The sequence below is a fragment of the Pleurodeles waltl genome, chromosome 6 (assembly GCF_031143425.1).
Source record: "Pleurodeles waltl isolate 20211129_DDA chromosome 6, aPleWal1.hap1.20221129, whole genome shotgun sequence".
Classification (NCBI taxonomy): Eukaryota; Metazoa; Chordata; class Amphibia; order Caudata; family Salamandridae; genus Pleurodeles; species Pleurodeles waltl.
In genome coordinates, this window is record NC_090445.1 from 1597847611 (window position 1) to 1597872465 (window position 24855).

General features: G+C 43.8%; 1 protein-coding gene across 3 annotated transcripts in view; it reads right to left on the reverse strand.

Moving 5' to 3' along the window:
* TRUB2 (TruB pseudouridine synthase family member 2) overlaps window positions 1-24855 on the reverse strand; it is a 91688-nt gene that overhangs the window by 62377 nt on the left and 4456 nt on the right. For all 3 annotated transcript variants that reach the window (XM_069241442.1, XM_069241440.1, XM_069241441.1), the window contains 3 exons: window positions 12224-12298; window positions 11889-11950; window positions 11572-11653 (listed from right to left, as the gene is read on the reverse strand). In XM_069241442.1, coding sequence (XP_069097543.1) covers window positions 11572-11653; window positions 11889-11950; window positions 12224-12298 — 219 coding nt within the window. The remainder of the gene's footprint in view (window positions 1-11571; window positions 11654-11888; window positions 11951-12223; window positions 12299-24855) is intronic.

A 24855-nucleotide genomic window follows, 5' to 3' on the forward strand; every position in this document is an offset into this window, starting at 1 on the left:
ACAATAGGCCTAGTGCCAAGTCCTTTGTGTGTGGGCTGAGGTGATGTCTCTGAAGTTCAAGTGTGACAGGTGACAGCTCAGTCCCACTCATCAAGTCAGGATGGCCCATCCTGCCAACACTCAAACCCTCTAGTGTGTGTTTGTCTGGGAGGAATACTCAAAGGCCAACTACACCTTGTCGTGTGACCCAGGAAACAGACTGCAAGTACCAAATGGTTAGGGGACGAAAATGCCAACTTTCTAAAAGTAGTATTCTCAGAATTGTGGTTTAATATCCAACTTTACCCTTACAGCGGATTTTAAATTATAATTCCTCAGACACCAAACATGGTATTCCCAACTTCTCCCAAACTACGTTAATGACTTATTAAATGTAATAAAGTTACCCAATGTTAATCTATGGGAGAGGTGAACTTTGCAATAGTGAAAAACAAAATGGAGTATTTCTCTCTACCAGGACATGTAAAACTTAAAAGGACCTGTCCAACTTTTTAAATACAACACACTGTGCCCTATGGGTTGTTTAGAGTCTACTGTATGGGTGACAAATGTATTTAAAAAAAGAAGGTCCAGGCCTGGCAAAGGGTTTATTTTGGTAGGTCAAAATGGCAGTTTAAAGCTGCACACTCAGACAGCAACAGCAGGCCTGAGACAGGTTTATAGGATAACTTAGTGGGTGGTACAATAAGTGCTGCAGCCCCTCTAGAAAGATTTAATTTACCAGCCCTGGGCATATGGTATGAAAAATGTTACTTACCCTGTAAGCTCCTGCTTGTGGGGTGTAGTGCTGTAGATTCATATGCTGCGCATACTCCTGCCATGTAGTGTTGGGTCTGAATACGCAAGTTGTTTTTCTTTGCAGAAGTCTTTTGAGTCACAAGGCAAAGTGACTCCTCTTGGTGATAATGCACATGGGCATCAACTCCATTGTTATATTGTTTTCCCGCAGTCGGATGAAAATGGAGTGTGAGTAACTATCAGTAAAGGGATAGCCATGCATAGGAAATTATAAGAAAATATAAGAAGGAACTGCAATGGCCACATTTGTCCAGGGAGGAGGGTGGGCACATGTGAATCTACAGCACTACATGCCACGAATAGATCCTTACAGGGTAAGTAACATTTTCCGTTTGAGGCATGTGTGGCTGTAGATACACATGCTTTGTAAAGACTGTAAAGCAGTGCCCTCCTGAAAGCAATGACTAACCTGTGGGTGTTGCAGTTGTTTAGAAAATGGTATGCAGCACTGCCTGCCCTACATGTGCTTGTTGATGTGCTAATACAGTCACACAGTTACGTCTAGTAAAAGTGTGTAGTGTAGACTATGTAGCTACTTTACGAATTTCAGCTATTGGAATATTGCCCAGGAAAGCCATAGAAGCTCTTGTCATACGTATAGAGTGTGCTCTAGGAGGTGTGGGCAAAGTTATTTTTGCTTTGGCATAACATGTTTCAATGCATTTAATTATCCATCTAGAAATGCCTGACTTAGATATAGGACTTCTTCTGAGGAGGCAAAAAGGTAATAAAGAGTTGTTAGGCTTTACAAAACTCTTTAGTTCGGTCAAAGCTCTTTTTACGTCTAGTGTATAAAGGGCCCTTTCTACAACTGAATCAGGTTACGGAAAGAAAAGTTCATTCAAATGACTAAGGTGGAAAGTGGAAACCACCTTTGGGAGGAACTTTGGGTTAGTTCAAAGGACCCACTCTGTGTAGCTGGAACAAAGGTTCTTCCAAGGTTAATCTGTGGAGCTCACTGATACACCAGAGTGAAGTAATGGCCAAGAGAAACGCAACCTTCCAAGAGAGAAATTGAAGAAGACAGTTATGCAACAGCTCAAATGATAGACCCATGAGTCTGGTAAGTACAATGTTGAGATTTCAATCAGATGCAGGAGAGACTCTAGGTGGAATCACTTTTTTAAGGCCTTCCATAGAAACCTTAATCACGTGTACCTTGAACAAGGATAAGTGTTGACTGTTTTGTAGATAGGCTGCCACTGCAGTTAAATGTAAGCGTGGTGAAGTGTAAGCTCAGCCAGAGGTCTGCAAATGGAGAAAATAGCAGACAATGTTTTGATCAGTTGCGTCAAATGGATCAATGTGTTTACTATGGCAGTAGAAAACAAATCTTTCCCACTTTGCTATGTAACATGCTCTAGTTGTGGAGCTACGAACTTCTTTGAGAATGGTCATACATTCAGGTGGGAAATTAAGGTAACCAACTTCTATGATCTCAGAAGTCAATTGTAAGGTTGAGTTTCTTTGTATTTGGATACCTGAGTTCTCCATGGTTCTGAATGAGAAGGTCCGGGTTGAGGGGAAGCTTCTTGTGAAGAACTACAGAGAGCTCGCGTACTGTGGTAAATCAGGGTTATGAGTCCAAGTGGATTCTACTAAAATGAGGGTGAGAACAGTTTGCACAAGCTTCCAAACCACAAACGGAAGAAGATGGAGAGGTGGAAAAGTGTAGGCAAATATCCCTGACCAGTTCATCCATAGAGCACTGCCCTTGGATAGTGGGTGTGATAACTTGGCGGTGAAGTATGGGCATTCTGCGTTGTCTGCGGTTGCAAACAGCTCCATCTGTAGGAACCCCCACTTGTGGAAGTACGGGAGGAGGACTTGGGGGTGGAGGTCCCTCTCCTGGACTTGTTGCCACATCCTGCAGAGGAGGTCGGCAAAGTCATTGTCTCTCCCTGAGAAGTGTTTTGGCGACAGGTGGATGTTGTGACGTATTGCCAAACGGCAGAGTGCCCCCCTCCCCCTCTGTTTTTGTAGGTAAAACATTGCTGTCATGTTTTCTGTCCGTACCAAAGCAACCTTGCCTTCCAGTTGAGTTAGGAACGCTTTCCATGCTAGGTGAGCAGCTTGAGGTAGTTGATGTGCAGACCCTGGTGTTTGGTGTTCCAGAGACCATGAACTGTGAGATCCTGTAGGTAAGCACCCCATCCTGTAAGGGAGGCATCCACTGTGAGAATGATCTGGGGAACAGGGTCAAGGAATGGTCACTCCTTTTGTGTGTTCCACTACTGCAGAGTGATGAGTGTGGCTGTCCACTAGATCTTATAACTTTCCCTGGGACTTGGACCACTGGTGCACCGGACATTCCTGCAACAGGCACATATGTAGTCTTGAATGTGGTACTGTTGCAATGCAAGATGCCATCATGCCTAAGAGGCGCATAACTGTTTTGACTGTTGTGTTCGTTTGAGTGAAACTGTCATAGTAACGTTTGGATGTTCTGAAGCCTGGCTGCGTTTAGGTAGGCTAATCCCAGTAATGTGTTGAGAATAGCTTCTAGATATGGCTGAAGGTGTGACTTTTGTATGTTGATGGTAAACCCTAGTTAATCGAGAAGATGTAGAGTAGTCTAAGTGTGTTGTTGGCACAACGGAAGTGTACTGGCTTTGATGAGCAAGTCGTCCAGCTACGGGAAGATATGTATGGTCTGTTTGCACAGATGTGCTGCTACTTCCGCTTGACATTTGGTGAACACAAGGGGTGCATTAGTGATTCCGAATGGGAGCAGCTTGAACTGGTAATGCTTTCCCTCTGTAACAAACCTGAGGTATTTCTAGTGACCTGGATAACCTTGGATGTGAAATTGAGTGTCCTTTAAGTCTAGTGCTGACAAAGTTGCCCTGTTGAAGCAATGGGATCACATCATGAAGAGTTACTAATGTGGAAATGCTCTAAGATGTGACAATTTAATGGTCTGAGGACTCACATAGGCCGTAGTGATCCATAATTTTGGATGATTAGAAAGTATAGTGAGTATGCCCCTGAGCATTGTTGTTGAAGAGGGACAGACTCTATGTCTCCTGTGTGCAACAGAGCCTGCAATTCTTGTTTGAGGAGGTTTTGATGTTTAATGGAGAGTCTGTGATTGCGAGGTGGGATGTTTGGAGGTGTGCCTCCAAACAATAACCATGTTGGATAATGTCCAACACCCACTGATCTGATGTTATGGTTTTCCAGGTGGGGAGGAAATGTTATAGTCGTCCCTCAACAGGTGTTAAATTGTCAGAAAATGAGAAGAGAGGACTGCTTTGATGTGGAGGGTGCGGTGCGAGCGGGGGCACCCTTTCCACGACCTTTGGAATTGTTTCCTCTAGATGTGCCTCAGTAATATCACCTTAAAGGAGAGGTCCGATGTTGCCTGTAGACGGAGGTAGGGCCATATGTGTCGTTTTGGTGCCCTGTTTGTATGTGGGAAGCCAAAAGGAACCATGAGGAGTTGGGGGTTGGAGCAACCCCATTGATTTAGCCTGTGTTATTTTTCATCTTTTCGAATGTTTGGTTCACCTGGGAACCAAACAGATGTTTCTTGTCAACTGGGACATCAAAGATCGTTTGCTGCACCTTTGGCTTAAAGCCAGATATGCCTAACAAATCGTGTCTATGCAGCAGTACACTAGTATTGATGTCCCTGCCGGGTGTGTCCGCTGAGTCAAGGGCACACCTGATCAAATGATCTGATATTACTTTGCCCTCTTGGACAACTTCATGATCCGTTTCTTTGTACTCCTCAGGGAGATGTTAGAGGAGTACCTCCACTTCATCCCAATGGATCCTGTTGTATCTTGCCAACAAATTGTGGGTGTTGGCAATTTGCCAATGGTTGGCGGCTTGTGCTGCCACTCTTCCCTGAAGCATCAATGAACTTGAACTCTTCATCAAGTGAAGGAGCATTCACTGTGGTCTGGTGATTGGCCCTCTTAAGGGCATTAGATAACACCAGTGAGTCTGGGGGGAGCTGGCCATTGATGTAAACTAGGTCTGAGAGTGCCGCTTGATAGTTTTTATCAACCCTGGGATTAACAATGCGTGCCCGCACCGGGTATTTAAAAATATAATCCGAGTGGCGGAGCATCCCCTTCAAAATGGGAAGGTATCAACATGCGTTAGTGGTGCTGGAGAGTGTTTCAAAGAGAAAATTATCTTCGATGGGATCTTTGTGTAAAGGGACCTTGTGATATGCTGCCGCCCTAGCAATCAGTTCTTGAAAAGATGCTGCATCATCAGGGGATCAATAGCAGAGCTGTCCCAAGGATATGTAGGCTGTTGATCTGCATCATCTCCTCCCCTCCATGATCCATAGTGGTCAACTGTGGGGACCCCTGTGGTGTGCCCTGTGGTGTGATGTCCCCCTATATCACAATGTGAGTGGTGTTGTGGTAGTGGACGGGGTGGGGTGGGGGTGGAGAAGGTGGTTAGGGGATGGAGAAGCAGGCAGAGGAGGCTGCAGAGGACTGGTTGCAATGTCCTTCTTAGGAGGCACCAGTAAACCAATAGCCTCTTCAAAAGACAGTTGGAGCTTTGATGGTAGGGGCGAAGGCTGCACTGCTTTAGCTAAAACCTGAACAGCGAGAGGCTGTATATGCAGTTTTTTTGGGGGGGGGATTAAGCCTCTCCTGCATGGTTTGAAGGATCGGTTCTGTAGCAGACAACAGTGCCGGTATGGAGTGTTTTGGTGCTGAAACAGATTATGCATGCGTTGCTCGGAGCCAAAGAGGTCGAGGCCGGAGTGCTCGGAGTCGATGAGGCAGATGGTAGGCTTGGCACCGAAGCTGGTCGACTCAGTGCGGAAGAGCGGTTTCGGCTTTGTTTTCGTTACTGAGCCCGAGGGCAGGGCATCCTTAGTGTATGGTCGTGCTTACCATGGCCTATTGGCAGTGGTGACCCGTGAGCCGTAGTTTTGGCCGGAAACCAATGTCTCGTTTGGATGGACAGGGGCATGGGTACTCGACTGCTTGCTGTCCATAAGGAAGGTCCTGCATCTGTAGACCAATCTTGATGTCGGAATTCTAGTTGGAAAAGGCCTCTTCCTCAGCTGCCAAGGCATTGTGCAGTTCTTTTTACTTGACATCTTGTTGGCCGAAGATGTCTGGTGTCTCCTCAACATCTTTAGCCTGCATCTCTTTCTGACGCATCAGACGTTCCCGTAAAGTTTTCTTCTATCAGAAGCATCAACAGGCCTCAACGTCCTGGTGGATGTCAGTCCGCAGGTATTTCTCGTGGCAGCTGGTACAGAAGCTAAATGGAGTCCATTCCATTAGCAGCGCATCTTTGGTTGAAACCAATGAGGGGAGAATAGGCCCAAACGGGCGGGCCCCACGGCCGCGAGTGAATATGTAGAATCGACAGGCGATAGTTTTCTTCTTTTTTGATAATGACGATGGAACGCGATCGAAAACAATACAGGAGGGTACAGAAGTGAACAACAAACCAAAGGGATCCTGAAATTGTCTTGAATCAGAGTGCCAAAGACCACGTTAACACTATGGTGGAAAGAAAACCATCTAACAATGGAGTTGATGCCCATTCTCATTATCACCAAGAGAAGGAGTCACTTTGCCTCATGACTCAAAATACTTTTTCAAAGAAAAACAACTTGCACATATCCGGACCCCTCACTAGATGGCAGGTGTATGCACAGCATGTGTATCTACAGCCACGCAAGCCTCAAACACCGCTTTACTAGGGGCTTACAAATAATTTAAATATGCCAATTGAACATAGAACATGGAGAACTCAGTCACCAATACTATGATTTTAAGCAATTTGGCTATGACCAAAGCTATTCCTCGGGCATTGGCCATGGCCATCAGAGTCAGAAAAGGGTGGCAAGCTCAATACCGATGTGAGAATGTCAGCCTTTTTGCCCTGATAACCCCCATTTTTTGACTGGTACTGGTGGTTGTGGTTACTGACTCTGCCAACCAGGGCTAGTGCTCTAGTTTAAAAGGTATGTGGTAATTAGGTGTAATGACAACTGGTTCTGACAATCAACTGGTAAGTCCGTAGTTAACGGTAGGGTCCCTAGGTTTAAGGCACTTCAGGGTGCACTGCTGCAGTGTCTGCTGTCATTTTAAAGCCAGTTCTGCGTTGCAGGCTGATTTTAAACTAAAACTATGTCCAAATTCGACTCTGAAATTAAAGTACTTCCAAAGTCTTGAACTAATTTTTTTTTTTTTTCATATAAGTCACCCCAAAAATCTGCCTTAGGTGCCCCAAGTGCAGGGTGCCTTGTTATAAAAAGAAGGAACATCATAAAATACCCTAGTTAGGGTAAAACTGCAAATTTTGATTTTCCCCATTATAGTGCTGCTAGCTCCAAAGGCTAACATGGGAAGGCTTTATTAAACTTTAATAACGTCTAACTTTTGACAGGAAGGTGCTAGAACATCCATCCAAGGTATCAAAATAAGGGTATCATGGGCATCAATATATCCAACAACTTGCCCAGGTCAGACTTAGTATAACTATTGCAGGAAAGTAGTATTAGAACTTGCTTTCCCGAAGTTACCTAAAATAGCCTCGTAGCAGTATCTTCTAACTGGTCAAACTTTGACAGGCTGAGCCAAGCTGCTCTGATGAGATATAAAGATGCCAAGGCAAGAAGGGGGCTGGGAGGCCAAACTCGTCTCCAAAGAGAGAGAGAGAGACAGAGTACAGGAACCAGGCCCATCTCTATTTCCTATGTCCATAGCCAGATGGGAGCCTTTCTAATTAGATTAGGAGAGGGGCTGGAAGAGATGTGTAGGGAAAAGTTAGCCACACCTGTGGGCTGGAGTAGCCAGACCTGAACTACCAGGAGAGATTGTCTTCATTTAGATTTTTTTGTGGAGATGAGAAATTCAAGGACAAAAATATGCAACACTTCCAAGGATTTGGCCATCACAGATGGTGGCAGTGTGAACCCCATTGGTTAGAGGTGCTCTCATCTTGCCAGCCCAGAAACCTGCAATAAATATGAGAGAGCTGCACAGCACCTCAGATCACTGATGGAAGAAATCTTAAGAAGGGCTGCCCTGCTGAACCCCTGGTCGGTACCAAGAGAAGACTGCACTCACAAGGACTGTACCTGCTGCACACCATGGGATTAATAAAAGAGGCCTTTGCCTTGCTTCCAAGACTAAGGAGTGGAGTTCCTGAAAGAACCAGGTAGGAAAGAGCTACCAGGAGTCACATGTGTCAACTCCTGCAAGGAAAAGCCCAGCTGACCAGCTCACCTCTGCTTTAAAGAATTTGACCAGGTGTATTGTTGGAAATGTAGTCCCAAGCCTCCAAGAGGCACCTAAGAGCTTCTGGACCCTTGGCTGGTGTTGTGGACCCTCAAAAACCCAAAGGAGACCTTCTGGAAGAAGATCAGGAAGTTTGAGAACATTTGGACAACTTTCGAAAAAAAGCATCATAAGATCTCTGACCTCGACGGCAAGAGTCAATCCAGCAACATCGAACTGGGACTCTGCTCCGGAGCTCTTCGGTGTTGATGACGAAGATAGCGACTTTCAGGACTCACCAAGGCATTGCACTGAAGCAAGCCATCACTGAACTGATTGCCAGATTTCCAAGAATGATCGCTCGATGTTGAGGGAAAAAGCTCCAAAAAAGTGACTAAGCGCAAAGGTAAAAACTTGACACGTCCCAACCTCTCATTGTATCCAACCTGTGCTCCACCGCGGTGGGCCTAAAACTTTGACTTGGTCCCAGTCCAGCGTGACCAGATAGCCACAGTTGGCACTTTCGCTTTTTGGCGCAAGGGAGAACATTTTTGCATTTAATCTTTTAAAATTCATATCTCTGGCGCCCTACATTGTATTTTCATCGTTTTGGTGTCATTTTAAAGATAAAAATATTATCTATGTTTTCCAAATTGGTGTTGGATTCTTATTATGTGTTGTGTATTACTTACTGTTTTAGTGATATTAAATACTTTACACACCTGCTCATCAGCCAAGCTACCAAGGGTTGAGCAAGGATTAATTTACTGAGGCTTGACTTAGCCATACTGTGGTGTTATTACTGGTTGTAGGTACTTAACTGCACCTAGTAATAAACCACCTCCCAACAACTGGTCATATGGGGGATAACTGCCTGCTTTGCTTCCAAATGGGTAAAAATGATCAATGATTGCTAGTTACTCCAGAGGGCTGACTGTGGGCTACCTTCGAGTTCCTGGAAAGACTGCACTATCTGCATCTTCAAAATCACAGTTGCAAGGAAATCTGGGTTTCTTCATCAGGTTTTTCCTAGTTAGGAAAAAAACTGTATACCTATCCCGGACCTTCAAGAATTCAAAAGGTTTCTGAAGAATGAGTCCTTTCAGGAGGGTCACCGTGCAAGAGGGCCTAAAGTTGCTACAGGAAGTGGAATTGCTATCCATCGATCTACAACAAAAGACAAACCACAGACGAAAGCTACAATTCTTCATGGCAAGGCATCATTATAAGGTCAAAGTGCTCCTTTTTGGCCTCAGATCTGCCCCCACCCCTCTCACCACTGATACTCATGAAGTGCTTAGCCCCTTACGCAGCCTTACCACTGAGGAAGGGTCTGCAAGTCTGCCGTACTTGGACAACTGACTAATGAAGGCTTCTCCTGAAGACAAGGCTTATGCTTTCACTGCAATTGTCATCAACCTCTCATCACTGGATGTTCAAAAGTCCTCTATCTGTCCTACAACAAGAACTAATTTAAGTTCTAATGTGCAATCGTAGGTACGCATCTAATCATTGCATTTCCCTCAGCAGAGCAGGTTACAAACATCTAACACTGGCAATCATCTGTTGCAGGGAATCAGTCCCAGTCAGGACTTGCATTTCAGTAGTGGCCCTAGTTTCATCCTCCACTGGACTGGTTCCCTACTCCCTGTTGGGAACAAGACCTATTTAACAAGAACTAGACCAGCAAGACTGCAATCAACAGATTACAACTAAAGCACTGTCAAATATGCACTTCAGCCCTCTGGCATTCGACATAACGTTTCCCAATGTACCAACCAGGACGTTAGCCTTTATCACTGGATTGGCACCATGAACTTAGGCCAACTCCACTGAGCAGACGTTTTCTCAAAGAAGAAAACACCTTCTGCCCCGTCAAAAGCTTGTAGAAAGGAAAATGAGTATGTGGGTGGAGTCTTAGCCTCCATCCCAGCACTGCTTCTTAAAGCTGTTTTTCTGGTGAGTACATAAGATGATGACAGCTGTTCCATCAAGCCACAACTAAATATTTATGTGTCAGGTTGGAGACAGAGATGATGCAATTCATTTCTTAGAGGGCCATACCTGAAAATAAGGTTCATTTCTCTTTGAAATTGCAAACTATAAACTATCACTTTATGTTCAATGCACATCTGTTGTGCAGTATGGTGAAACTGCTAAAATGCAAATACATATTTGCTATCTTGACAGGTTAATCTAAACAAACTGTATTCGTGGCCCGAGAATAATGTATAAGTTTAACTTCCTGCTTCTTTTGAGGAGGACAGGTGGAACTGGGAAAGGGGATTTAACAGATGTAACTAAACACAGCAAAACCATGGTGCACCCTCACATCAAAATATAGTACATTCATAATTGTTACAAATGGGAGCCATAGTACTGAAAGAATTTGGCCTCACGACATCTCTATTCACCCAAGAGATGAAGCACTGCCATACCTCGTTTTATCTGCGGAAAACATTGAGTCATTGTCATTCTTGCTGCCACAGAACAAGTTTCCTATGTTCTGTGCCTCCCAAACTAGCTGCAAGTTTGGATTCCACTCAATAAGTTCAAGTCATGAAGCAGAACGGCCAACAAATGCGAATTCAAAAGGACTCTTTTTGTCAGCACCTTGTACAGACCCCCTTATGAGCAGACAGGTATGGTCAGTTCAGCTTCACATTACATTGCTGTTTAAAGGTTTTTCTGTACATCACTCAAGTTTGTTAATTTTAACTGTGGTGGTGTACAGAAATACTATTAAATGGAACTATCCTTTGAAGCGGAACAGGCTGTGCTCGTTGGTGAGTCTGGGGGTCCTTTGCAAGATGTCCACATAAAAAGTGAGCGCTTGTGTGTTCAGTTTTGGACTTCTTCCATAGAAATACAAACGTGCCAATGGCTGCGGCAAGAAAGTCTTGCATTCAAGGGCAGAATATATGGAATAAGATTTTATCTACAAGACTGTATCTAGATCATTTGCTGTGGCATGGGTCACTTTCTTTCCAGCAGTTTTGTCCATTTCAATTTGCCACTTTACCCTTCAGAATCCTCACCCTCATGTGTGCTTTCCTTCAGGGATTTTACAAAAGACAGAATACTATCCAGATCTCGTATATGCAGAGATCTGCACCTTGGTTTTCTAACAAGAACACATATTTTTTATGGCCAGTGATATTAACTGAAAAGTTAGCATAGAGTACTGAAAATTCTAAGCAAGTACTGATTACTGCAGCACATTACAGTGGATTGAAGCTACCAGAGTGAGGTATGGTATAATGCAAAATAATGGAGCACACATGCAAAATAGTTTGAGTGAGACCACAAATTCCTACATATCAACCCCCAAGTCTCTCAGGTTTTCTGACATAGTAGTTCCGATTGCAACCGCTGTCTTGGGCCCTCACCTTTATACAACCATGTGATTCTGGCATTGAACTAGTGTCTGCAGCCTAAAGAGGTCCTTTAGAGAGGGGTCTGCTCCTCTATCAAGAATGATTAACTATTGGCAAAAGACAAGAAGGGAGCTTGAGATACTAGAGTGAACATGTGTAACCTGGTAATAAAATGAAGAACTTACCATAGGTGGTCTTTTCCACAAGGCGTCCGGTATCAGAAAAGTCATCTGTTGCTTTGCCAAATAAACCACAAACTGTATAATCCTTAATAAACAAAATAGTATAAATCAGAAAAGTAGGTATCGACTTTGCCCAGCACATTCTGAGTGTAGTCAAGAGCAGTGGGTTAAAGCTAAGTAGGTGACTTGACAAAGCTATAGAACCACAATAAACCGACCAGGTGTGTCCCAGAGTATCATATATTTGACAATCATGTACGAAAGTGAAGTATTCCAATCAAACCAGACACAAATATGTGCAATGTTAAAACACGCTGTACCTTGGTAAAATTAGCGTTATACATGTTGGTCAGCAGCTTGGTACCATAGCCCAACCCAAGAACTGAAAGAAAAAGCAAATATGGGAAATTCATACATAAATATACAGTGCAATTACTCTGTGACCCACCATGCATCTCTCCTTCTCTCACTTACACATACACACACGCACAAATCAAATATTTTGTTCGAGAACAGATACCCACATTAGAAGAGTCAAATACAGGAAAAAACAACAGATTTACCAAGAAAACAAAGACGAACAAACAGTGGGTCCACAAGAGAGAAACATAAGCAACGGGCAAGCCGTAGGGTAGAAAAAAGTTGTACATCTTACCAAAGACCCCTGAGGATTTGACATCCAGTCTGTGTCCTGCTCCCACTTTCAACTGTGTGTAGTTCGGCCCTTTTACTGTAAGGTGCAACAATGGGATTAAGTGTAAATGTCAAAATAGGCACTAAACACCATATCCTTGCTGTTCTGTGTCAGGGCTTTGGATCTTGAGAGGGAGATGCTAACAAGCAGCTAGAAATAGAGAGCATTTTACAGAGGTTCATTTTGCACAGTTCACTAATGATAAATCCAAATATCATTCAATGTGGAAAGAAGACTTATGAACAGAAGTGGTCTACATAATTAAATAGCTGGACTTAGGCAGTAATCAGAGCAGGACCCAAGATGTGGATGGTAGACAGACATCTATTTGTGAAGACGTGGAGCTTTGGTCATGAGCCTGGGTTTATCTGTTAAGGAGAGGGTTCTTCTCAAGCCACTACTGTGGTGCTTGAACTGGCTTAGTCCAGGCAAGGTGAAAACATAGCCCTCCCTGCTTCATTCAAGTTTATATGATTTTAACACAGACATTGACAGATGGGTTTACACTCATTTGAAGATTGGGGGGGGGGGGCGGAGGGGTGGAAGAAGTACAAGTGGGGCAGGATGAGAAAGGGGAAATAAATGAGCTTAAACTATCAATAGGTTATTTGGAGCACCCTAGAATTGTAGATGCTACGCGAGTACAGAGGGACACCAACAAGGTTACACATCTCTCAATGTACCCAAGCAACACTCACATGCAATCAGGAAAAATCAAAGGGCCCATTCATGGGGGGGAAATCTGGAACTGCTCTCAGTAGTGGGTAGGCAATATCCCTACAGTGAAGCAGGTAACAAAGGCAAGTAACTTAAGATTATTAATCAGCTGCCACTGATTTTCGCAGCTCAGCCTGATCATGGAAACTGAAGTGACTCGTGATAAAAGGAGTATTGCTTTGAGGGCAGCCCTATATCCCAAAATACTCTGACACCGTTGGTGAGTGGAAGACTAAAACAGGAACAGCACCCAACAGGGTACTTGTGGCACAAGTCTCCTGCACATGGACACCACTAGATTTGGTCAGAATCACAAAAGGAGGAGCTGGGTGGCACACTGCTACTGCACCAGAGACTTTTGATTCTATAGCTGGATATGGTGGAAGGGGATGAGAATACTGGCACATTAGTGTGAGGAAGGTATGTAGGGGGGCAGGTTAAGTTGTAGGAGGTGAGGTAGAGGATTGTCTCACTGAACGTCAGGCCCTTAAGCATTTTACAGAATCAAACAGCTAGGATCTTATCAAGCAGGAACCACAATCATTTACAGGTAGATACTCATGGGAGTATTTTCTAAATAGAAACCTACTTAAGCAATATAAAGACCCTGATTTCCCAGGGCTCAGGGTAGATCACTGAATCAGCATGGAGAGCACTGGCTTCTTTCCAAGCTTTGCTGGTCTACTGATGGTTACTCACAAGTCAAAATAATTGGCCACTAATCCACCAAAAAACTCATGAAGATAGACTGCTTTTAATAATTAGAAAAAAAAAAAGAAAAAAAAACACACAACAACAAAAAACAATCTGTGTATCCAGGAGAATCCAACAGCGGCCTCCAACCGGAGGGGAGGCATTGCCTTCAGGCAGAGATCACAATCCATGTCATTGTATAAAAGCACTTCTCCTGTAGCACATTTTACTTGTAAAGATAAATGACTGAAGAACAGTAAGAAAATAAAATATCACTTACCTTGTAAGCATCTGTTCATGGCACGAAGTGCTTTAGATTCACATTCTGTGCATACTCCTGCCATCTAGTGTTGGGCCTGAAAGTGTACTACTTGTTTTTCTTCGAAGAAGTCTTTTGAGTCACAAGGTAGGGTGACTCCACTTCTTGGTGAAAATGCGCATCGGCATCGACTCCATTGTTAGATTGTTTTCCTATGGGTGATGATGTAGTGTGGAATGAGGTGTTCATACATAAGAGGAAATGAGACCATAAGAGATACAACAACGGTCACAGGCACCCAGGGAGGAGGGTGGGTGCATATGAATCTATAGCACTACAAGCCACGAACAGAAGCTTACAGGGTAAGTAACATTTTCCATTTGAGGCAAGTATGGCTGTAGATATTCATGCTGTGCATAACCTGTAAAGTAGTCCTCCCCAAAAGCGGTGGCTAGACAGTGGGTGTTGAAGTTGTTTGGAAAAGTGTCCAAAGAACCTCCTGATCAACATTAGCATGTTGGCAGGCTAGAACATCCACACAGTAGTGTTTTGGGAAAGTGTGTAGTGTGGACCAGGTAGCTGCTTTGCATATATCAGCCCTTGGGATCTTCCCTAGGAAGGCCAGAGGATCCTTTCTTTTTTTAGTAGAGCGTGCTCTATGAGAAGAGAGTAGAATCCTTTTGGCTTTAGCATAACATGTCTGATCGCATTTACCTATCTATCAGGCACGCCTGACTTGGATATAGCTTCCCTTTATGGGGCTGGAAGAAAGCAACAAAAAAGTTAAATCTTTTTATAAGTTCTAGTCCTTTCAATGTAGTGCACGAGGACTTGCTTTACATCCAAAGTATGGAGAACCCGTTCCGCAAGGGAGTCTGTTTGTGGGAAAAAAAGGTAGGTAGACTGACTGATTAAGATTAAATTGAGGCACTACCTTAGGGAGAAATTTGGGGTTGGTGCGGAGGACAACCCTGTCCCTATGTATTTGGAAGAAAGATTCTTCTCAGGTTAATGCTTGAAGCTCACTGACATGCCTAAGTGAGGTAATAGCAATTAAAAATGCCACCTTCCAAGAGAGGAATAGAAGAGAGCAAATGTGAAGAAGCTCAAATGGTGGGCCCATTGGTCATGTGTGTACAATATTAAGATTCCATGAGGGTGCCTGTGGAACCTGAGAAGTTATCACTCTTTTGAGACCTTCCATGAAGGCTTTAATGACTGTTTATCCTGAAGAGAGAGAGAGAGAGAGAGATATTGTCTATTCTGAAGATAGGCAGCCACTGTGGTTAGAGATATGCGTAAGGAGGTAAAGGCAAGCCCAGAAATATGTACGCGTAGGAAGTAAAATACAATGTTTTGTACCATAGCTTTGAAAGGGTCAATTTGTTTTGAGTGACAGTAGCAGACAAATCTCTTCCATTTGACCATATAACAGGCATTGGTGGTGGGTCTGCAGGCTTCCTTGAGAAAGCTCATGCACACAGGTGTAAGATTAAGGCATACAAATTCTATAACCTCAGAAGCCACATTGCAAGGTTGTGGGACCTCAGGTCTGGGTGCCTGATTTCGCCATGGTTCAGTGTGAGAAGGTTAGGCCTGTTGGGGAGCCTCTCGTGCGGAACCAGAGCGAGCGCAAGCTGAGTTGTGAACCATGGCTGGTGAGCCCATGCGGGAGCTACCAGGATAAGCATGAGGGAGGTCTGCCGAAATCTCCAAACCACAAATGGATGAAGGGGGAGAGGAGGAAAAGAGTATTCAAATATCCCTGACCAAGTCATCCACTGTGCATTGCCGCTGGACTGTGGATGTGGGAACCTGGAGGTGAAGTATGGGCATTTGGCATTGTCTGAGGTTGTAAACAGATCTATCTGAGGGAACCCCCATTTGTGACATTAGAGTTCCAACTCGTGGACTTGTTACCGCATCCTGCTAAGGATCTCGGGATAATCATTGTCCACCCCGGAAGGTATTCCACTAACAACTTAATTTTGTTGCAGAGAGCCCAACACCAAATGGTCTGAGATAACCGAGATAGCTATGAGGAGCATGTTGCTACTTGTTCTGGAAAGTAATACATGGCCGTCATATTGTCAAAAGATAAGGATAACCTTGCCTATCAGGTGAGGAAGGAAAGCTTTCAAAGCTAGGTGGACAGCTAGAAGCTCTGGGTAGTTGATGTGGATACCCTGGTATTTGGTCTCCCACTGACCCTGCACAGTCAGATCCTGTAAGCAAGCGCCCCCATCCCGTGAGTGAGGCTTCTGTTGTAACAATGGTCTGGAGGACATGGTTAAGGAAATGCCACCCCTGCAACAGGTTGTTGGTGTTCCACAACTACAGAGTGATGACTGCGGCAGCCAATCAACACTAGAAAGCCCTAATGACCCTCTGTCTGAGACCACTGTTGTGCTAAACGTTCCTGCAACGACACCATGTGAAGTCCAGAGGTACTATGGTTCATCATGTCTAAGAGGTGCATGGCAGTACTGACTGAATTGTTGATCTGGTTAGAACAAGGGAATCAGTGCTTGAAAGGACTGGATCCTTGTAGAATTGGGGTAGGCTAAGCCTACCTCCGTGTTGAGAATATCCCCTAGGTAAGGCTGGATCTGTAGGGGTTAAAGGTTGGGTTTGGTGCATGGATGGTAAACCCTAAGCAATGAAGCACATCTATTGTGATCTGGCTGTGGCACTGACGGGTAGCAGCTTTGATAAGCCAATCATCCAGATATAGGAAAACAAGGGCCCCTGTCAACGGAGGTGAGCAGCCACCACCGCAAGGCACTTGGTGCACACCCAAGTTGCAGTAGTGACCCCAAACGGGAGGACTTTGAGCTGGTAGTGCTTTCCACCAACCACAAATCTGAGATGTCGGCGATGAGTACTGGGATGTGGAAATAGGCATCCTTTAGGCCTAGAGCAGCCATAAAGTTGACTTGCTGGAGAAGCTGGATGACATCCTGAAGGGTTACCATGTGAAAAAGTTCAGATAGAATATATTTGTGTAGTGGCCTGAGGTCCAGAATGGACCTGAGGGACCCGTCTTTTTTTTTAGTATAAGGAAATATAGTGAGTACACACCTGTACCTTGCCCATGGTTGTGGACAGGTTCTATTGCTCCTTGGAGTAGAATGGCTTTGACCTCCTCTTTGAGTAGTGTTTGATGTTATGCTTATAGTCTGTGTTTGTGAGGTGGAATGGTGGGAGGTGTGGAAGTGAGCTCCAGACAATAAGTATGTTGGATAATATCCAACACCCACTTGTCTAAGGTATCTGTTTGCCATGTGGGAAAGAAACCTTTTGGGGAACCACCCTTGTCTCTTCCTCTGCAAATGTTACCCCTATAGGACCCTCTAAAGTAACCCCTGGGAGAGGATTGCTGGTCCTGGGTGAGCTGGAAGATTCAGAGGTGGTGGTCCTTGAACCACCACAGTAAGAAGTGTGGCAAAAGGTGCTACGGGGAGATGGTGTTTGAAGTGCTCCTACTGCTTTTGCGGTCTCCATTTCTTTTTTTTATTTTGTTTTAAAGTTTGGCCCATCTGTGGACCAAAAGGTAGCCCACATTTAAAGGGCATGATCAGCAGATTTTGTTGAACTTCTGGCGTAAAGCCAAAGACACTGAACATTGCATATATGCGGAGGAGAATCTCAATATTTACCCCTTTCGCACAGGTAGTGGATGAGTTTAGGGTGCAGCAAACAGAAGTACTGGAAATGAGCTTGCCCTCTGACACTATGTCCTGACCACTTTTTCTATGCTCCTCAGGGAGGCATTGGAGAAGCTCCTCTATTTCATCCCAACGAGAATGGTATCTTGCAAGAAGGCCCATGGAACTTGCCACACACCAATGGCTGGCTGACTGCACTGCCATACTTTTCCCTGCTGCATCTATACATTTGCTTTCTTTATCTGGCGGCAGGGCATCTCTGCTGGCCTGGGGTTAGCTCATTTAAGGGCAGTGGTAATCACTAGTGAGTTGGGTCAGAGCAAACCAGGAATATATATTGGGTCAGATAGGGAGGACCTATGTTTTGTATCCACCTGTGGTGTTATAACCCTAGCCCTGGCGGGATGTTTATAAATGCCAGGGGTGTAATAAAAGCATTTCCTTTAGCATTAGGAGATACTGGGTGGAGAAGCGAGTGGAAGAAAGTTTAAAAAAGAAAGTCCTCTTCAAAGGCCTCCCGGTGAAGTTCCATCGTATGGAAGGCATGGCTCTACTAATAAGTTCTTTGAAGGATGGAGTCATTAGGAGTGGAAGGGCTGGCAGAGTAAAGGTCAGAGTTTGTGTCTCCTGGTGGGTCTATATCATAGGAGTCCCTTGGGTCAACCTCTGGAGGAATATCAAATGTGTTCACTTCCCATCTCGCCCACCTGTGTCAGAATGTGGAGGCCCCACAGGTGTAGTGTCAAGGGGGTCCCCTGGAGAAGGAAGTGAGGAGGGTGAAGGCATAGGTAGAGGAATGGGGGGGTGGGGGGGGGGGGGAGATGGTGGTGGATGGGATACGGGCTGGTAGCCTTCTTGCATTCTTGCTCAGTTTTGCAGGAACTGGAGCGTCCAAGGCCTCCTGGAAGAATATCTTCTGTTTCGAGGATGTAATAACAGGGCCCAAGGGTGGGCAGTGATGCGGCACATGTGTGGGTGGGTGATCAGTTGTTTCTGCTTTGAATCAAGCTGTTCTTGCAGCTTATGGAGGACGAACTGGACTGTGCCGGTGTCCGACTTGGAGGTCAACGCCGAAGTTGCCTTCTTTTTCGGTACAGATGTTCCGATCAGTTCCAAGGTGGATGAAGTTGATGCTGAGGGTCGGTGAGGGTTTGATCGGTGCCAAATCGCTCGGTCTGGAAGGCTTCTTTGGAGCTGAGCAAGAGCTGGGTGGGCTGTCCAAAGCAGTTATTCAGTGCCAACCATGGCCTGAAGGCAGTGGGTGTCCAAAAGCCTGTCTCTGATGTTCCAAAAGGACTGCTTTCTTCTTGGACGAAGGCTGCTCAGAATAGTGTTGAGGAGGAGGGGGTGCTATACAAATAGCTGAGCAGGTGGGAGGTCCTCAATCACCAGGTCATCTCCAGGTCGGAGCCACAGCTGCCTTCAAGGGAGAAAGCTTCTTCATCTGCAGCCGATGGCTGTGGATGTTGTTCCCCCTCGTGACATCGCTGGGACCGAAAAGGTATGGTACATCTTCTACACTCATATGCAATATCTAAAGTCCACGAACGTGACAGCCACAAAGTCTCTTTTTGGAGCAAAAGGAGCAGCAGGTGTCGCAGTCAGCCTCACTGTGTTCTGGTGACAGACACAAATTACAGACCTGCTTAGATCAGTCCGACTGTATTTTCTCATGGCCGTGAGGACAATAGCGAAAAGGTATCCGTTCTATCACCATCGAGCCATGGTGGGGAGAGGTGCCGGACACAGGACTAGTCCCCGACGGGCGAGGACCATGTGGGGTCACGGTCGATATGGACCCAGCTCGATCTAAGTATTTGAATGTCAACCTGCAAAGGAAAACAGAGAAACATGATCGAAGTACAATACCGATGGAGAGAAGGTACAGTGTGAACTAAGAAAAGCACCAAAACAGTGTCGAACTGGAGCACACGTCCGAACCCAACGGCGGAAAGAAAGCAATCTAACAACTGAGTCGATGTCCATGCGCATTATCACCAAGAGGCAGAGTCGGTCCTTTATTATCTTATAAACATGTTCTGGTTTATAATATCGATAAGTGGCAATTCATTTTATGACGAAGGTTTGTAGACTTACATATGACGGCGGTTGTCATGCCAGCACGAGGGAGGTAGAATGAGCAGACATTATGCAACGTTATTGGTGTTGATTATGTACGACTTTCATCTCTGTGGAACGATGACTGTATACCTTGCAATGCCAATAAAAAAATATTTGTAAAAAAAATAAAAATAAAAAAAACCAAAAAGAAGAGTCACTACCTATTGACTCAAAAGACTTCAAAGAAAGACAACTTGCACACATCCATGCCCAACACTAGATGGCAGGAGTGTGCGCAGCATGTGTATCTACAGCCACACATACCTCGAACATAATGATCCACAACAAATCTATTACCTTGGCTTAGTAAGAAATTTATTTGGGAGAAGAGCTTAAGGTGTTAAAATAAGAGTCTTGTAGCAAAAGGAGTTAGGATGAAGTCAAGTGGTAACCCATTCAACTTTTTGAGATCACTTAATTGGCCAACTCTGACATCTATACATTTACCATGTCATAGGTATTTGGGTGTGGTGCATACACCATTTAAGTAGCATTCACAATACCTAAAGAAGAAGTCTTTGGCATGAACCCACAAACTGAAAATGCATAGAAAAAGGAATGTTACAGTTGTTTCCCTATGATCCCACACTACTAGATAGTGAAAGCCAATCTAGCAAAGGTTTTTCAGCTGGTGACCAGATCCAGATCCAGAGGCGGAAGCGGTAGACGCTTTCAAATCCATTTCAGTCACTGCATGAGTCTTATTGCAGATGATGAGAGACTGAGTTCATATGTTGTTGGTTATCCGTTGGTGTCCCACTCAAGCATGATAGCCTTATCTGATGGAGATGTGTGTGAAGGTACAGCTTGCGATCCACAAATATTCAGCTCTTTTTAGAGATACAGAAGAAAATTCAGACAAGCTGATTCTCAACAGGCAGTTACAGCTGATGGCTTGGAGAGTTGTATGGGGTACCTGGAAAGTCAGAGAACTTTCAAAAGAAGCTTTGGAACTGATAGGGGAGGCTGGGACACCAAGCACTAGGAAGAGATACAAATCAGCTTGGCAGACTTGGGATAGTTGGTGTTTGAAACTGGGTTTTGATCCTGTCGGAGTTTCTTTAGTTGATATAAAAAAATGTAACAGTGCTTCTTAGAAAGGGTTTACGACAATGCATTATGAATTCTTACAGGTTGGCAAATGCAGGTAGGCATAAGCTGTTAGATAGTGTTTCAATAAGGAGAAGTTCTTCAGTGAGTTAACTAATGAAAAGTATTTGCAAAGTATTCAGTTTTTTAGGATGCTCAAGTAGTTCCACTTTTCATGAAAGAATGGTTGGATAATAGATACTCAACTTTGAAACAGCTTAACTACAAGCTGTTACTATTGTAGGCTTTGATTTTGTCAAAACTGTGTCAGACATAATGGCATTGGGTGTGACTTACTTCTACTGGCAGAGAAGGCTGTCTTTATAATAAAAATAACTAGAGCACTTTGAAGAATAATAGAATACCTGGTGTTTCACAACCAGCTAGTTTTGTGTGATAATATGCATGAAGGAGTAGGAGTTACAAACCAAGGAAATTAGACCTCGTGGAATAAGTCGACTTTTTATTTTGCATGTGAAGCCATTTAAACCATTCAAATCAGCAACTATTTGAAGATGGATCACAGGTGCAGTGACTGATGTTGTGTTTGGAGCTCATTCTGTGTTTGATGCAATCGCTTTAAAAGCTTCTGCCTTTGGTGGATGGTTGAATGATATACTGAATTCAGCAGACTTCTCGAATGTTACGTTTGCACCTTTGTATCTTAAATCTATTCCGAATATAGCGAATTTGGTTGTACAAGGATTAAGAACTTGTACATAATAAGAGCCTTGGGTCTTGCCATAAAATTGCAATTTTAAAACTTTATGTGATAATAAATATCAGAATTGTGTTGCAGACACAGATGTTTGGATTATTCAACCCAGATTTACCCAGCCTTATTTTTAAATTATATGTTTAGGGGTGAGTTTATTGAGACACACTTCAATCAAATAAAGATGCTTAAAGGTGAAACAGCAATGAGAGTATATTTTTGCTGCAGAACCTTTACTGTTTTTTTTTGCTGATGCAATATACCCTCAAAAACATTCGTACGGATAAAGGGAAAAAGATTATTGGAGGACTGCAGAATTTTGCTGGATAGTTCAATTAACGTCTGAAAGATGTTAAGCAGCAGAAAACTGAAATAGGCCTCGAAGTTAAAAATCGGGAATAAAGAGGGCTGTGTTTCAGAGATACATGTTTCAGATTAGGTTTTTCTATTGTCATGGTAAAGGAGTTGCTATTGAAGGTTAGATATTGCACAAAATCTTGGGCCTGTTCACATATTGCATTTTGCAGTACTTAAGTAGTGCTACAAAATGTTATTCACAAAGCTACAACTGTAAATCTCCACCTCTCCTATCTTTTCTATGGGGAGAACCTCACACACACCTTTACTTCTTAGCAGTAAAATGTGCGAGGAACCGTGGAAGTGACTGTAAAAAAGGCATACTTACTACTAAATGGGAGGGGGTTATGAATGAATAAGGAGAGGTTTACAGAGGGCTCGGGGGGGGAGGGGGGTGGTAGGAATGACATGCACCCACCCACAAAGCCCACTGCTTTTAAACTATACGTTTACAGTTACCAGAGCAACAAAGTGACCCAAAACAATGGTAAATTACTTTAGCTCAGAGCTGGAAGTCCAGTATCACACATGGTCAACCCCTAGTACTGTATGCCCTCCATCGAAAATAATAGAGGCAGGGACCTAAATAAAACCCATAGGAAATTATGTTAAATTAAATTATTTAAAATTTTTTAAAATATAAATAATTTAATGTTAAAAATAAAATATGTATTTAATTCTAAAATATTTAACCTTTTTCGATTTTAAATGAACGCAACTATTTTTTATTAAAATATAAATAATTTTTATACATCACTTCGAATATTAATGAATAATTACAAATTATTTATTTTACTTTAGGTGGGTTTTTTTTTTCAATTTGAACTTCATAAAAATAATTTGTGTATGATTTAATACATTTAAATTAAATATTTAATTCTGAAGTTACTAGTGCTTAAGTATCTTTTATTGTGCTCTACATTTAAATAAATATATAAAATGAATTTCCATTAAAAGTTTAACAGAGCAACAAATGCCACACAAAAATGCCCACCCCACCTTGTCTTCAATTTAAAAAAAGAAAAAAAAATTACAAATATGCTCCAGCAGAAAGCGCAAATTAATTACCTTTGGTAACATTCTTCCTGATGGATACTCTATTTAAATGAACTCTTCATCTTTAGAGTAGCCTAAGGCATCAGACTGAATCTAGAGCACTCAGTGTATCACCAGGTGGAGATGCCATTCATGTTCCGGCAGCCAACGTCTGTGCTGAGACTAAGGGACCCCAGTAGATGGTTGGCTACCCGAATGATCTTCTGCAGGTCCAGCCATCTCCAGAGGTACAGGGCTTCTTGGCACAGGATCAAGGACCCCATTCTGCCTGTTGTTGTTGTTGTTGTTGTTGTTGTGCCACAGTGCGATCACGCTATCCGTGACCACCTACACTAGCCTCCCTTAGATGGATGGCAGGTAGGCTTTCAGGGTCAGACAGATCACCCGAAGTTCCAAAAAACTAACGTGGATCTCACAAAGTGCCAGAGACCAGTTGTCTCTGATCTCCACTTCCCCTAGGTGGTCCCTCAACTTAGCTATTAAGCATCAGTCACCACTGTGACGTCTGGGTGGGGAAGGTAATGTATGATGCGCTGGTCAGGCTGGTGCTTGCTCTGCCACCACAGAAGACTCTAAACCTTCTCTTATGAAATCTGGATGAAGTTGAAGAGGCAGCCCTTATGTTGAGTTCACTCAAATCTGAGGTTCCACTGCACAGCACACGTGCTCTCTGATATTTAAGATAAGGAGGGTGTACCACGAATCCAATGAGCCTTACAACAATCCTTCTTAAGACCCATGATAAAGCCTAAAACTTCGGGATCATATCCTTGATGTCCAAGACTCGCTGCAGCCGTGTAAAGGCCTTTAGTGACACCATGTCCAGGACAGTCTCTTTGCTGATGGAGAACAAGGAGATCCAAAGCTTCGACCTTATCCTTAGATGGTCTGCGGCCAACTGCAGCATGCCTGCCATGAGCAACCAGTCACAGCAGTAAGGGAATGCTTGTATACTTTACTGCGCCAAAGATAAACAGTGACCATCGACTTCACTCATGAACACCAAAGGGGTCATGGTACAACCAAAGGGGAACAGAGCAAATTGGAATTGTTCAAACCCCACTGTGAATCATAGATATCGCCTGTGGGACTAGAGGATAGGTATATGAGGGTACACATCCTGTAAGTCAAGGGAAACGATCCTGTCTCCACGGTCTACAGCAGATTGGATTAGGATGTGAACCGGGGGAGCATTTTCAATGTGTCTTATCTCAGAAGGGCTTTCTATGGCCAGAAGTCCAGGAAAGGCCTAAGGCATCCGTCATTATTGGGTATGAGGAAGTAGCATGAATGGCACACATTACCCCATTCTGAATCTTGCTCCTGCTCAAGCTTAGAACAGGAGGGGACCTTGCATATCGACTGTGACCTCTTCTTGGGATCAACGATGCAGAGGTTAACCTCCACTCTCTGCTCACTTGCCGGTACATGATGGCATACCTATTGCACGATTTTGAGTTCTGACAGGAGCCCAGGCACCGCACTCACAACTTGTGCAGGTCTGTAACTAACATCTGCCTCCTGCAGTCTTGATATGGTTTTAATCCAGTTGCTTCTGTGGAAGACATGTTTCCTGGGACACTGCCTAAAAGGATATTGCACGTCATTGAAAACCCAACAAAAGTGGAAGCGGAGCTCAGGATCTGCTTTGAAGGGCATGGAAAGACTGGAACTGAAGTATGCAAGCATCTCTCTGTTCAAGGGCGATACAGTCTAACTGCTGAGTTGTACAGATCCACCTGATCGCGTACAGAAGCATAGCAAAATTATTCTCCGCATCCACTCTGGGGATTTTCTAAAGGTAATGAATCTCCAGTTAAAAGTATCCATTAAGAATAACATGTTTTTGCAAGACGTTTGGCCGATTACAGGACTAGTGCATATATATATATATATATATATATATATATATATATAT